The sequence below is a fragment of the Pararge aegeria genome, chromosome 2 (assembly GCF_905163445.1).
Source record: "Pararge aegeria chromosome 2, ilParAegt1.1, whole genome shotgun sequence".
Taxonomy (NCBI): domain Eukaryota; kingdom Metazoa; phylum Arthropoda; class Insecta; order Lepidoptera; family Nymphalidae; genus Pararge; species Pararge aegeria.
This window is the reverse complement of record NC_053181.1, coordinates 7,970,518-7,986,472: the sequence shown is the minus strand read 5'-3', so window position 1 is coordinate 7,986,472 and position 15,955 is coordinate 7,970,518. Positions and strand designations below refer to the sequence as shown.

Sequence of the window (15,955 nt, the reverse complement as noted above, 5' to 3'; positions counted from 1 at the left end):
ATTTTCTTAATATTTCATGGAATTCCGCAAATGCCTGCTTCTATTGAATTTTTTAGGTTCTCTCATTTTATGCACCATAACTTTTTACATGTACAATCGCGAACCATTACTTTAATATTTAGCGTTCATTAATATTACTAGCTGACCCGTGCAACTTCGTTGCATAAAATCGGTTGTTACCGGAAAACACAAACAAAATGACCTTTTCTAAAAATTAATCTTTAGCTAGATCGATTTATCGCCCCCGAAACCCCTTGTATACTAAATTTCATAAAAATCGTTGGAGCCGATTCCGAGATTCCATTTATATATATATACAACAATTGCTCGTTTAAAGATATAAGATTAGTTATCTATTAAGAAAGAAGAAGGAGTTAATCTGGCTATACTTTTCTTAATATATACTAAATTGTATCTATACTAATATTATAAATGTGAAATTTGAATTAATGGATGTTTGTTAATCAATAACGCGAAACGACTGAACGGATATGGATGCAATTTAGCACAGAGATAGGTTATAGTGTAGAGGAATAGCACATAGGCTTATTTTTATCCCGTAAAAAAATTACAATTCCCGTGGTATAATCAAATTATCCCAGAGGAAAAATGTGACGTGTTTTATGCATAACGGTAATTCAGGGATTAGAAAATAACATAGGCATGCCCATCGAAATTACCACGCGAACAAAGTCGCGGGCAGTAAATAATAATAATATAAATTTCGCAGTGTTTCTGAAATTATTTCCATAGTTTTTTTAGATAAATCCAAAAACTGGAATATCTCTCTTTTCCACTTACCAGTTTCAAAAGCTGTCCCTGTGAAGATTTTTCTCTAGATTTTTTTTTCATAAAAATAATAACGACAGTCATATTCATAACAAAAGTTTTTATGACTAATGGGAGAATTCATCTCATGTGGGTGCCTACACATATTTTCCTAGTTAACACAAAGTATGTGAGAATTCAAGTGCACAACAGCTGTGCCTATGGTAAAAATTCCTCTAAGTTTAGTTGCATTAATTTTCCGGGCGTAGTGTTGGCACAATGAGAAGGCCTGCAGCCATCATTACCGTGGGTATACGACTGAACCGTCTTTCATCCACGCCTTTACTATGCCAACTTCGTTGTGCGATGCGTGAATGCTTTTCGGCATATTAAAAAGTTCCATTTCTATTATGGAAGGATATCTAGTTGTTCGTATGGCTGCACTCGATGAAGTATGTTTTCAATGTGTTCAAAATTTCATAATTACTTCATAGTACATTAATTTCTTAATTACTCCAGCACTGGCTTTTAGAGATCCAGGAGGTGAATAGATAATAAACCCAAACTAACAAAATACGCAACCGAATTGTTTTTGTGAAGATAGGTCCTAAAATTACCTAATAAATGATTAAGACGCTTTCTCTGTAAAGAAATAGTTATAACGGACAATATTAGTATTATTATTTATTATTAGTTTAATGTTATTAAAATTTAAATTCTTAGTATTTTTATTACTGGGGTTGCCTCGATCAATAATCACTGTTATTATTATAACGGAAAAACGGAAACCTTATACTTTTCTACACTTTGTTGTTTATATGTCCATCTATTTCTCTGTATGTGTGTAAAAACCCATTTTTCAGTATCGGATTGAACTTATTCTGAATGCCAACCAATAGTTTCACGTTGCCAAAATCTTAAAATTTTCCAGTAAAGGTAGTTCAAAGCGCGTTTCATACTTTATATGTACGAGTAAGTAGGTACCTACAATTGTGCACTGTCTAACCAATAAATTACAGTCTTAAAATTTAGAATGATATTTTAGCGTATGTAAAAGTTTAAATTAGTTACCAGTTGTTGCTAGAAACCGGTTGTTGGAATTTTGAAGTTACACTACTAAGGAAACTGTTAAATAAAATGCTGCGCTGGCGTACTCTGAAATAGGTTCTGTTTTTACATTTTTAATTTCTTACAAATAATAATGTAAATAAACGTTCTTTCCATATTTGGAAATTGACGTATACCAGTTATACGTTCCCTTTTAGTACTAAACATTCTCCGTCTAAATTCCAAGAGAAACTCCAAGAGAAAAGAAGTAGGTATATTATGTCGGTACAAACACTGGTACAAGACTAGCTGTTGCCCGCGACTTCGTCTGCGTTTGATTTTGTTTTTTGATGTGGCATTCAATCTAGTTTTAGTCCTAAAAAAGGAGGTTTGCTACTGTCCGCTGAGGAGTTCTGTGATCTATCTCCGACCACATTCATAAGATCTACACAAAGTTTGGGCAAAAACCTCTATAGAACAAAAATAATTACTTAAATCGGTTATAATTTATCGGAGTTATGGTGTAAAATCGTCAAACACTTTATCCGCTCTCCCAAAGAAACCAAGCTTAATGTCGGGATAAAAAGTATTCTATATTACTTCTAACACTTCCAAAAATATGTGTACAAAGTTTCATGAGGATCGGTTAAGAAGTTTTTGCTTGAAAGTGTAAGAAACAAACTTACATTGACATTTATAATATTAGTAGGGATAGGGATAGGGATATACGTTTCCTTTCAGTACTAAACCTTTTTCGTCTAAATTCCAAGAGCACTCCAAGAGAAAAAAAGTAGGTATATTATGTCTGGATCTGGTTAGTAATATTTATTGCCTGAAGTACTAATTTGTGAAACAACGTAATTGCCTTAACTAAGTGTTTAATTTTATAATCGTACCGCTAACATCGTGTGATTTTACAATTAAACTTCGTAAATTTCGTAATCATATGTCACAGTAAAAAACTTAATTACATTCTAATTATTACTCAGGTAAAACGGCTTACCTACCGCTACCTTAAAATATGGGTTAAAACATTTTCATTTTAGTTCTTACTAATAAGGAACATGGTCGTGTTCAAATTGTCCGATTGCTTTAAACATAACTTTTTACACCTCACCATTTTGGGGATATGGCCAGGAGAGAACTCACCTAGTTTTTACAAATACTATTCGTTTATTTTCCTCTGTATTAACCTTTTAATTTACAATTCTTTATTGATCCTCAATTTGGTTTTTACACCACGGAAAATTGAACTTATGGTTCCCGAAGTCATCTTTTTATTCACTGAGGTCACCGTTATGGCTAAAGTTTTTATGGTTCTTCTAATGCGGAATAAATTTGTTACTGTTTTCAATGTATTAAATTGTGAGGCTTTCAAGGGCGCCAATCAAAATAGCGAAGAATTGATCAAAAGGCACGTTTTAAACTATAAAACATATTGGAAAAGGTACACGGTTTTAGGGAACTTTTCTTTTTTTTCGCGTGTGTTCGCACCAATCATCAAGCATTATCTATTCAACTCGGATATAGAATTGCCAATATGTACATACTACTTCTTAGACGAAGGAGTAGTTCAACGGTATTTTGCATTTTGGTTTATTTATCAGTCAGTCGGAATGTACAGCCATATGCAGTACAATGTTGATATTGATACGTTGATCGCTGGGTTATTGTACTTAGCAATAGCACAGGTTAAAGTGTTAAATAATGAACTTAAAAATTTAAAATTCACCAAAATGAAACACAGATGTCCTTTGAAAGAAGATGAGTTACAAGTAATTGCCCTTCATAAAAATTTAAAGAATTATGAAGTGTTACTAAAGTAAGAAATCAACAATTCAGTCTGTTATAAATAAATTTTTATTTGTGTCAAGATGTTATGCTATATTTCTTTTTCAGTTATTGCAGCATTGTTCAAGATATATTAGGGGCTACATTGTTCGTCCAATTTGGCATGGCAGCTATTATAATGTGTGTTGTATTATCAGCATTCCTTTTGGTAATATTAACTTAATAAAAACTATGGCCACAATATTATTAATCAAAATGCACAAATTCTTATAAATTTTGAATTTTTTTAAAGCGAATATAAAGCTGTACATACACCGCAGAATGCAGTTTTATTAGCCTAAAGTTAAGATTGTTTCTTTTAACCATAATAATATCAGTATTAAGATGTAGTTGGTATATGCTGAAAACAAGTACCAACCTATGACTGACTATGGACTAGACAATTGCCTTCAAAATGAACTTTTAGCTACTTGTTAAATCAGCTATTTTTATTTTACTTTTCCCGTGGCCGCATTGTGGTCTGATTTAAACGTTTGTACTTTGTTTCTTAATAATTTTATGTATTTGCAGCCCTTAACAATAGAGTTACTGTCCTTTTTAGTAACATATCTGGGTGCCATAATTTTGGAAATATTTGTACCATCCTGGCTTGGGACACAACTGATATACGAAGTTAGTTTTACTTTTTTAATATTCAATAATATCAATACACAGATATGCTAAATCAACAGGTTAATCAACAGTTATGTGCAATTGCTTAAGTGTTTGTTTGATATTGTAACGGGTTTGACGTCATTTCTAGAGGCGAAAAAACCACTTGACTATGGTGTGCTGATAATGTAGTCGTTATAGCTCCACTCTCCTCCACGACTCCAGAAGACCTCCATAAAATATTCAGTGACAAGGTTCTCAACAGTTGGGTTAGGTGAATAAGATCAGTAAAGATTGTCTAACGCTCTTGTTAAATGTGATAAAATGTGCTTCTTTTTCTAAGAAATACTTATCTTAAGGCAAGAAATACCTACCTGCCTCAGGAGGTTTTCCAGAAACCTATAAAGTTGGACATAGAATAATAATGTTTACATTTCAATTTCAGTAATAATCCTTGTTTATTTTATCAGAGTGGAGATCTAGTCACTGCGGCTTACTGTTGCGAATGGATACCAAGATCTGAGAGGTTCAAACGAAGTCTTAAGCTTTTTATGGCGCGGGCGAATAGTAACATCGTGATAACAGGCTGGCAGATTTTCCCGCTAACCCTTAATACCTTCACTTCGGTAAGGAAAAGCTGATAATTGTATTAGGTCTTTATATATTACAGCGAGGTTACTATACTATTGATGAATTTCTTAATGACAAAGTTGCTTGGAAGCATCCGGCTCCGCTTTCATCTCTCACAAGATAGAAAAATGAATGTTAAAATGTAAAATGTAAATTGTTGATGTTGGAAAAGAGCAACTGCTGAGCTTCTTGCCGGCTTCTTCTCGGTAGAATCTGCCTTCCGAACCGGTGGTAGGTCACTACAAACAGACAGACTTGACGACCTGAAAAGTGCTTATATTAGGCCTACTTGTAAGAAATAAATTTTGAATTTGAATTTTGAATTTATGAGCCAGAATGAATTAATATTCGTAGCCTTAACTTCAATAAAGATACTTTATTAAATGTTAGTTTATATTATTCATGTAGCGCGGAAGTGTATGCTTCATATTTTTACGAGTTTAATATTTTTAAATAGAATAAATAAGACCATCTTTATAACAATTTGATAATAATTTTGTTGTTTCTGTTGCAGATTGTGAAAACAGCTTATTCTTTCTTCACTCTCATCAGGAATTTTCAAGACCGTTCCTAAAATTAAGTTTCGCTGGAACAACCATCTTACGTAGATGAATTATACTGTTAATAAATTAAATTAAATTAATTATTATAAATGTTTTGCACGCAGTACAAACCTTATAGGAAACATTGATAATACAAATAATACGCTGTTTTTAATATTGAAAAAGGATGAAATAAATAATATTGCTGTCATATCCTTACTAGATATTACAAAAGAAAGTATGTTTGTTTGTGCTTGCTTAGTAATCAATCAACTTGATTTTTGGCACAGAGTTGGTTGAAAGGACAGAAAGTAATATAGCTTACTTTTTATCCCTGAAAAACAAACGGTTCCCACGGGATTTTTGAAAACCCTGAATAACGCGGGTGAAGAAGTGGCCAACAGCTTAGTAAATTATTCAAACGCATATCACTGTCTATTGCACATGTAAATTTATATATCTATATATATAAAAGAGAAAGTGTGTGGGTATGTTCCGTATAGGCTCCGAAACAGCGACCTATTTCAATAAATCTTTCAGGGAATCTCCGGATTGACCTGGAGAGTAATCCTGTAAAGTTTGGTGACGATCGGAGCACTCCTATTTTTAAACTGTCAAACTGTCAAATACAGCTTTTATTTACTATGATGATATTCTAGTGTACATGGGTGTAGATAATGATCTTCAGCCGCTCGAGAAGAGAAAAGAAGAGAATGAACACGGAGAGAAATAAATGATTTAATATATTATGAGACTTAAATTAAAAATTTAATGATGTAAGTTTATTGTTTAAATAAAATAAAGCAAAATCTAGCCAGGCGAAGCGGGCACGGTACGCTAGTAAATAAATAAATAAAGGATTAAATGTCTGTATTTTATAAATAAATCTAGTCGGTAACATTATAAATCTCTTTCACATACGGGTATAAACCGAATGTGCAAAGTCAAAGTCGTTAAATCGAAGGACGTTAGTGCTTATCTGGCACTAAGTCGACATATTTTCTTTCTAATATTGCTTTCCTATTGCTGAATTGAAATATCGAAATTCAACAAAAATTCTATCAAAGTAATGGGTTAGTACCAAATTTAACAAGAAGCTTAATTTTAATTGAATCGAAAACTTTTATAGGCTTTTAATCTTCTTCGACACATCTTTTTACATTACAATGAGGTAAAATGTATTTGTTTTAATTTAAGAGATGATCTCTGGAATTATTAATAAATTTTATAACTTTAGAACTTACTGAAATAAGTTTTATTTATTTATTTATTAACCATTGCAAGAAAACAAACAATAGTTCGACAATAATAATATTTTTTATCAGCGAGGTTACTATACAATTGATGAATTTGTTAATGTAATGGTTGCTTGGAAGAATCTTAAGTTGATGTTGGAATTTGGTAAAGAGTAACTGTTTAGTTTTTTGGCGGCGTCTTCTGGGTAGAATCTGTCTTCCAAACCGGTGGTGTAGTCACTATAAACGTGACGACTCAAAACCGCCTTCCTTTACATAATATGCTGTTACATTTCGCAGAACCGTTTCTTTTTATTTAGCTTACTTTATTAGCGGGTAACCCCTTCGACATATAATGTTAATAATTGCGTTCAGATACATTTAAAAAGAGGTAAAATTTTTTTTAAATATCAATTTACTTTTCCATTTCACTATCAGAGCTCTTATTAGTATTCACTGTACGAGTTAAAGTACCTTAATCTTGGATAAAGTAGAAGAAGTTTAAGTATATCATTCACCTCACCCCTGAAATTATAACGCATCCGAAAGGTTGCACCGCTATCGAAATGGCAAACACGTCCATTGTTTTAATTTACTCTGCAATCCACAAGAACATTATACAGAATGATAATGTTTTCTACTCAAGCTGGAACTTTTAATCCTTTATAAGTCTGAAGGTATAGTTCAAAGGATGAAGGTCAACTTTCACTGGTCGTTTCCAGTCTCGTAGTGCACCGTAACGTTATACTTGATTGAAATAATAATTCCTCACCTAGTCCTGATAACTTTGGATACATTTTCTTGCTAGTTGAGCTCAGTAGCCAAAGCACTACTGCTCTTATATAATACATCTGATAGTTTTGTATTTGTATTAGTTACATAAGCTTAAAGTATAACTACTGCAGTGACTGTATATAATCCAAAGCTAAACTTATCGTGAATGTGTAACATACATAATATTATATTAAGTTAATTTGTCAATAGTTATAAACCTTTATTCAATTTTGAAGTATATTTAACATCTAAGATTTATTGATGGGGCTCCAGATTCAATTACATAAATTTATAAACCTGCTGCGCCATTGTTTTGTTGGAAGCTAAAACGTGTTTCAAGTTACGATTGGACCGCAATATCACCTGCTTGCGATGGAGTCGAAGATAGCCATCATCATCACATAAACCCATTATCTACAGAGCACAGGTCTTCTTCCACAATGAGAAGGGGTTAAGGTCGTAAACCACCACGCTGGCCTATTGCGGATTGGTGAACTCCATGCAGGTTTCCTCACGATGTTTTCCTTTACCGTCGAAGCAAGTTATATTTTAATTACCTGAAACGCACATAACTTAGACAATAATAGAAAAGTTAGAGGTGCGTGCTGGGACTCGATCTCAACCCCCCAAAAGTCGAGCTCCTGCTCAATACGCTATCACCGCTTACTAAGAAAGTAATGTGCTAATATCTTAGACGCATAGCAGTTATATTAAACCCATACCCCAATCGGTTTCTACACAACATGGTACCGGAACGTTTAATTGCGTAGCGTCACGTCTTGTTAGTATGTTGGTCACTAGCCACGGCCGAAGCCTCCCACCAGCCCATAGAAAATTCAGAAATTATGTATTCCTAGAATGCTTGATGAATGTTTGAACTCTAGAACTCTAACCGCTGTGCCAGGGCAGTCGTCAAAATATACCAGACAGGACTTTTCCAAATTTCCAACCATTTTCTTATTTTTTTTATTTTATATTTTTCATAGTACCATTTTCTTATTTTCTTTTTGGGCTTTTTCAATTATAGGAGAAATAAGGTACGTTTTTTATGTAAAAGATTTATGTTTTACAATAAAATGAGCCTACCGATAATATAGTGTTGGCAGCTGGATTTACAAGCACGTCGTCAATGAATAATAAATTTAGGATCTTGACATTTTGGGTTCTTCTTATAAAGGCGGTTTGGTGAGGACTGAAACCCTTTTATTAAAGCATATATTACGACACGTCTCAACGGTGACACTGAATAATATATTCTCCTAACTCTTTGAGTAACGGATCAATTCCAGCTTAACATTTTTATAATTCCTTTTTAAATCAAATAAATATAGTTTATTGTTACAGGAATAATTATAAAAAATATTATTGTCTCCGAATTAGAAAATTTGAATGTAGAATAACCATTTCTTTGGGGTTTACAGTACAAGAAAAAAGAGTAACCACTTCGTTACTTCATAATATTAACTCATTACCGGTCCACTAAAAAGCACGGGTGAGAAGGTTCTTACCCCTTCGATAGTACATTCAAGGGAAACTAACATTACCTATCATAAAAAATTTCATGTTTTTTTTATATTTGGATATTTACTTAATAAATAAATATACTACGACAATACACATACCGCCATCTAGTCCCAAAGTAAGCGTAGTTTGTGTTATGTACTAAGATAACTCATGAATATTTTTATGAATAGGATACATAAATACTTAGAATATACATATAAACTCCCAGCACTGAAAAACATTAATGTTCATCACACAATCATTTTGTGGGAAACCCACGGGCTTGGACTCAGAAAGCAGGGTCCTTGCCCACTGCGCCAATCGGCCGTCAATAAGTCCCATTTTCCAATCACCGTATAATCTTCTTTCTATGCGACTTTTTAACTTTTAGGTGCTATAGGACCTATTTTAAGAAAAATTAATTTCAAACGTTTTGTAGTTGCTAATGTAGTAAGATGTATTAGGGCACCAAACTTGAAACTAAGTAACTTGAAAGGTACCAGTTTATCTTGTAGACTACAAAGATTCGTTTTGCAAAGATGTTCGTGACAGGGTTAATTCAAATAGATGGCAGTGGTGTTGCTCGCATGTAAATTTAGTTAAACAAGTCGCAGTAATCTGCGCCCTTCAAATGAAAACATGTCTTTGCTTTAAAACTAAGAGTGTTAGACTGAAACTTAGCCACATTATGTTACCATCCAAATTAATTTACGGTTTGCGGGTGGTTAAGAAAAATTGTGTGCACTCGGTTTTAATTATTATGGACTTATTTCAGTTTTGCTGTCTGGTTAGTTGTATGAAAAGAATATAAACGTCCTGTGTTCCAAATTGTTAACGATATACTTTACTTTTATTGTTATATACGAATAATTATCACAGGAAAAGTTGAAGTTTAATAAATAAAACCAGGCTTATATTCTTTAAAGATAATAACACAGCTATGATACGTAAGCTTCCACTTTGTTTTCTACGGTGAAAACGATTAAAATCTCAGGTCAAAGCTAGTACTGCCATCTCAACCACAGCTCGTCCACTCCTGGACAGAGGTCTATTGTGGGGACTTCCAAATGCTACAGTTCTGTGCCGTGCGGGAGTTGCTAGATACAAACAGCTAAGAACCGTAGCAACCGTAGCAACCGTAGTAGCCGTAGCATAGCAGGCATCGTTATGTCCATCGTCTGTACACCTAATGCAAATACATCCTACTAATATTATAAATGCGAAAGTTTATATGGATGGATGGATGTATGTTTGTTACTCTTTCACGCAAAAACTACTAAACTAATTTGACTGAATTTTGGAAAGGAGATAGATCATACCCTGGATTAACACATAGGCACTTTTTATCCCAAGAAAATGTACGGTTTCCGCAGGATTCGTAAAAAACCAAAAAGCCGCAAAATGACAAACGAATAAAGTAACATTTATTTTTCATAAAAAGTCTTATTAATTATAGTTTCTAATAATACCTCATCATCAAAATCATCATCATCAACAACCGGCCGGCCCTCTATAGGGCACGGGTCTGCTTTCAGAATAAGGTACCAAGATTAAACAGCATGGTAGACTACGGCCTAAGTATTATGGCTGTAGTCTAGCACGCTGGTCAAGTGCGGATTGGGGGTCTTCACACGCCTTTGGGAACATAAAGGAGAATTCTCATGCATGCAGGTTAAAGCAACTGATATTTAAATTGCTTAAATTAAAAACGCACATAGCTCCGAAAAGTTAGTCGTAGGTTCCGGAGATCGAACTGATTCTCCAAGAAAGGAAAGCCGAAGCCTTACCCACTAGGCTATAACCGCTTATAATAAAATACCAAGCTATTGATAAAATTATGCTTGTTAAATATTTATTACCACTTACCTACACTTAAAGAAAATGGTATACTTAGTAAAGAGTTTAGAGGTTCTATACACATAATACAGTTCGGCATAAATGCAACGTATTACACATAATATAATTTCAATTGGAATTAGGAACGTATCAGAAATATTGTTTGTGGCGTTTAGAGGTTTTCAAAGGCTAGTTCGGTAAGTCGAGGTTTCGACACCAACTTTTTATCTCTATTCGAAGATATGTTCAACCGGTCATATGCAAAATTTCATCATTATCAATCTAAGCTTATGCCACTGATTGATACTTATTATTTTGGACCCATTAAGCTACTTTAATGTTGGTTAATAATTATTATCATATTATGTAGTGACGAGGACCGGAATCAATAGCTTAACGCGCTGTCTGAGGCGGTTGAACAATGCTAATTGCCAAAATCTAGACTTACAATTTTTATTTAGTAGAAAAAATTCGTGGAGATCGAACCGAGAACCTAGTTTGCCGTGATCAAACGTGTTGACCACTAAACCAATAATGCAATTAGTATGCAGTACCCATGCATCGTATTGCTACGTACTGTTATGTACACATTTTGTATATAATCAACGCATCAAAAGTGCCATCTATGTGCCTATTTGAATAAAGAAATATTTGACTTTGACTTGACTTTTTTCAAATTAAACTTTCGTACACAAAACTGGGTACCTAAATAACTGAAATACACCCTCCTTATACAGTGTGAGGAGGTTAAGGCATTAAAAAAATTATCATTCTTATAAACGTATCACGTGAAAAATTTGTAGTATTTCCATTACTCGTAATTATTGACTTGTGCAATAGGAAAAGTAGCTATCGTACAATTACATTCGCAATAGAAAAAAATATATGAAAGTAATTTATTAGCAGCTTATTATTTATTTTATTATTTAATGGTAAAAATTATATAAAATATACCTTTAACTGTTATCAGCCACAGTTGTATTGCCGCAACAACAATGACAGTAACAAGTCAATTAGAAAGCTTAAGCAGAACCTTATGCTGCTGGAGACTACTAGGCTTATGGCCCGGAAAAAACCCTAGTCGCTTCTACAGATGCTATACCATTGTATTTCTATTTTCAACAATGGTAATATACGACACAGCACTTGCGATAAACCTATTTTGTACACCGTTAAAAATTGAGTTACTGATCCAAGAAGTTACCTTTTTGTTTAACGTTATATCGATAACCACGAAAATTTTAATGGTAATCGTTTGGAGAAAGAGAATTCTCAAACTGTTGAAAATATTAGACGATGAAATGTTCCAAGGCAAAGATGATGCCACCCAAAATATTTTAGCAGAGGGCACAAATTCATATATTCTGTATCGAAATATACTTATGGTAGTGGGACACTTTGCATACTCATTCAATTCAGTTATTCCTATTATAGCAAACCAGCTAATACCTTCTTACGTTATAAAATTTCCTACTTCAAACTATTATTTTTTCAAAGAAGAGACTAAAAAAGACTACTTTGCAATTATATTTGGATACCAGGCGTTCGGGATCTATGGCTTAATGATGTCCGATATTTCCGTGGACACTTTCATAAACGGGTGTTTATTTTTTGGAATAAGCCAAATAAAAGTTTTAAATTATAAGTTAAGAAACTTGAAATGTGATGAAAGTCTAACACTGTCCAGAAACTTAAAAGAACACGTTCAAATTATGAAATTAAACGAATGTTTGAGACATTACGACCGTATCTTGAAGTAAGTTGTATCTAAATTATTTTGACTTAGATTAAGTATAGATAGTTATTTACGTTTTGCTTTAGATAATAAAAGAAGATATTTGTTGCAAATTAAAATATGTTTCATTATCGAAACTAAAATGAAGACAAAAACTAGCAACCTAGGTCAGTCCCTCGCACCTTGGGTTCTGTACCTTCGATTATTCTAATGTCAAATAATTTATAACCGTTTTCAAAACGTAAATACGCATAACTAAGCCTATTTGTAATTTATTTTATATCTGATTTCTATAAAAACTTTAATAAAAACTATGCTTTTTTTTCCTATTATAAACTGCGTGATGTTCTTTTAGATATTGCTCCGAGTTTCAAATTATAATAAACTTCACTTTATTTATTCAATATGCGATGGGAGCTATGATTATTTGTGTACTATTATGTGGGCTACTCTTGGTAAGGATTTTTAACATAATTTTTTATTTCTAATTTCACGTGATTCCTCTTATAATAAGCGACTTCAAAAAAGGCAAAAGTTTTGCAATCCGGTGTTTTTTGTATGTCATAATGATCGTCATTAATTTTGTTTCTTGTTTCTTGGCTTGATTGCGTGATTTTTGATATTTTTTATTATATTCACCTCGTCCCAAACCACACATACATTATTAGAGTGGCTCTTGAACAAGTTTCAATAAATTTTGTTAACATATGTTTATAACTTTATTTTATTTTTATTAAAGTAATTATTGAGATTTCGTTTAAAGTTTTCTATACTTGTCATCACCGCAACTTTATAAGAATGGAATGTTTGATCGGTACTCAGAGGCCAAAAGATAAAACAGATTAATTTTTTTTACATGTATTATGAAGCCTTATGTAACTATGAAACTCACAATCATGGCTTCTGTAAATGTATGTATTTTTTATTGGTTGTAGCCATTAACATCAGAAGAATACACATTTATGGTTACTTATCTGTCAGCCATGGTGTTGCAAATATTTGTGCCAGGTTGGCTTGGAACACAAATTTCTTATGAGGTATGATAATTAAACCTTTATTTTAGTTTATTATTAAAGGAAATGCTTTAATGAGCAAGTTCATCTACCTACGCAAGCGCTGTTGCCAGTGAACTAAAATTTCGCGGGCGCAAATGTATTTTATGGCTTTCGTCAGGATGCAACGTTAATATTATTATGGCGAATATCGCCGAAATCGGAATTATAATTTTGTGAAGTCAATACACTTAACAATTATTCATTGTAAAGTTAACTTCTCCTGAGGATGCTCCGGTTTCGGAGCGAAATGTGCGTAGAGGGTACATTGCCGAAGATCTGTTTGGTGTGGAGTATGCGGATTGAAGAAATTATAAATTACTCCATACAGATTCTCCTGCTGTTTGCGGAGTATAGCAAGTTAAGCTTAATTTCCATAATATATTATGGATTTCCGCAAAATAACGCCTGCTTCTATCCAATACATGATATATTTTATTCATGTATAAATATGGCGCTACTTCAAAGACACGTTGCTTTTCAAATTTCCTTTTTACTTCCACTACAAGTTAGCCCTTTACCGCAATCTCACCTGGTGGTTAGTGATGATGCAGTCTATGTTATAGCGGTCTAACCTGTTAGGCAGTGTGGTAGTAGTAATACCCCTAATCGGTTTCAACACGACATCGAACCAGAACTATAAATCGCTTTGTCGGTAGGGTGGTAACTAGCCACGGCCAAAGTCTCCCGCCAGACCAATACAGAGAAAATTTCGAAATTATAAATTCCCAAATTGCCCCTGCTGGGAATCAAACTCAAGACCTGCTTAAATTCACCAGCACTCACCGTTGCGCCGTGGAGGTTATTATCGTCTGCCTCAGAACGGATCGCTGTGCCATAGAGGTGTCCAATCTTCATACTATATACAGTTAGGTTAGGTTAGGCTCAAGTTTTTGATTACGCTCAATGTGAACTGTAAATATGGCGGGTAGCTTTGCGATTGCTCAGTTCAACGCGAATTCTTTTAGAGTCAAGAGTTAGTGTTCGCGGCGTACAATAGCGATTGGATCCCTAGAACGGAGCGATTCAAAAGGAGTATCAAGATTTTTGTAGAGCGCGCAAACACCCCCATTGTGATGGTTGGCTTAAAAATGTTCCCTTTGTCACTTGAGACGTTTGTATCTGTAAGTATATTTGTTCTGTAAGTTCGAGAGGAAAATAAATAAGAGTTATTAGTCTCTACAATTGCAGTCGCGTACATAACCTATATATACACTAAGCGGGCAGATGATAAAGGTAACTGAATAAAAAAATCTCCAGTACGAGATGTGAACTACTAAAGGTAGATACATTGTACGAGTTATAAAAAGCCTAACCTTAAATTTTTATAACTTATACTGGAGAGTTTCTAGATTTTTAACCGACTTACAAAAAAGGAGGAGGTTCTCAATTCGGTTGAATTTTTATTTTTTTGTATATATCATCTACCCGCTTATTGCATACCTTTTATGCACGCCAATGCAATTGGTGTACCTATATCTGGCATGCATTTTTGTCTAAGACACCACGAGGTTCTTGGTATTATTTTTGGCCGGGTCAAAAATTATTAGGTATTAGAAATAAATTGTTAGTACCAGCCAGTACTGAGGAAATTCTCATTGTCCGGTGTGGACAATGATGTCCTTTCGGGATAAGAAAATCTTATAATTGTTTCTTCCATTCTTATGACTGTTTTATTATTATTAATACTAAGTTACTTTCTATTCCGCACCTAGCTAGAAAAAAACTACTCATTTAGGCAACATTAACGGAGGTGAAGTAATATAAATGCGTTTTATCATCTCTCTATAATTACAGATTATGAAGACAGCATACTCCTTCATGACGCTTGTAAGAAACGTTCAGGACCGCGAAGAATAATATATTCTATATTCAATTTCGAAAAACGAATGAAACGTTTTATTTACTGTAAGCAGATACATCTAAATCATCATAATCATCATCACATCAACCGATAGACGTCCACTGCTGGACATACTCTTTTGAAGAGAGTTCCAAATTCCACGGTTTTGTGCCGCTAGTGTCGAGCGGCTCCCTGCGACGCGCTTGATGTCCTCTGTCCACCATTGGGGGTCGACCAACGCTGCGCTTACCAGTGCAGGGCTACTATTCCAGCACCACAGGACCCCAACGTCCATCCGTTTCCGAGCTATGTACCCCGCCTATTGCCACTTCAGCTTTGCGACTCGTTGAGAAATGTTGGTAACTTTGGTTCTTCTACGGATCTCCTCATTTCTGATTTGATCACGCAGAGATACTCCGAGCATAGCTCTCTTCATCACCCGCTGGGTGACTCTGAGCCTTCTTATGAGGCCCATAGTCAGCTACCATGTTTCGCAAGCATAGGTCATCACTGGCAACACACATTGTTCCAAGACTTCGTTTGGTCTT

General features: G+C 34.1%; 1 protein-coding gene across 1 annotated transcript; it reads left to right on the top strand.

Annotated features, from left to right (window-relative positions):
* The first annotated feature begins 2,879 nt into the window (after positions 1 to 2,879).
* Positions 2,880 to 15,424, top strand: LOC120630353. The gene is made up of 10 exons (XM_039899559.1): positions 2,880 to 3,637; positions 3,715 to 3,814; positions 4,177 to 4,278; positions 4,728 to 4,883; positions 5,402 to 5,453; positions 11,780 to 12,533; positions 12,868 to 12,967; positions 13,448 to 13,549; positions 14,533 to 14,688; positions 15,362 to 15,424. The coding sequence occupies exons 1-10, from the start codon at positions 2,880 to 2,882 to the stop codon at positions 15,422 to 15,424; spliced, it is 2,343 nt and encodes a 780-aa protein (XP_039755493.1).
* The last annotated feature ends 531 nt before the right edge of the window (positions 15,425 to 15,955 follow it).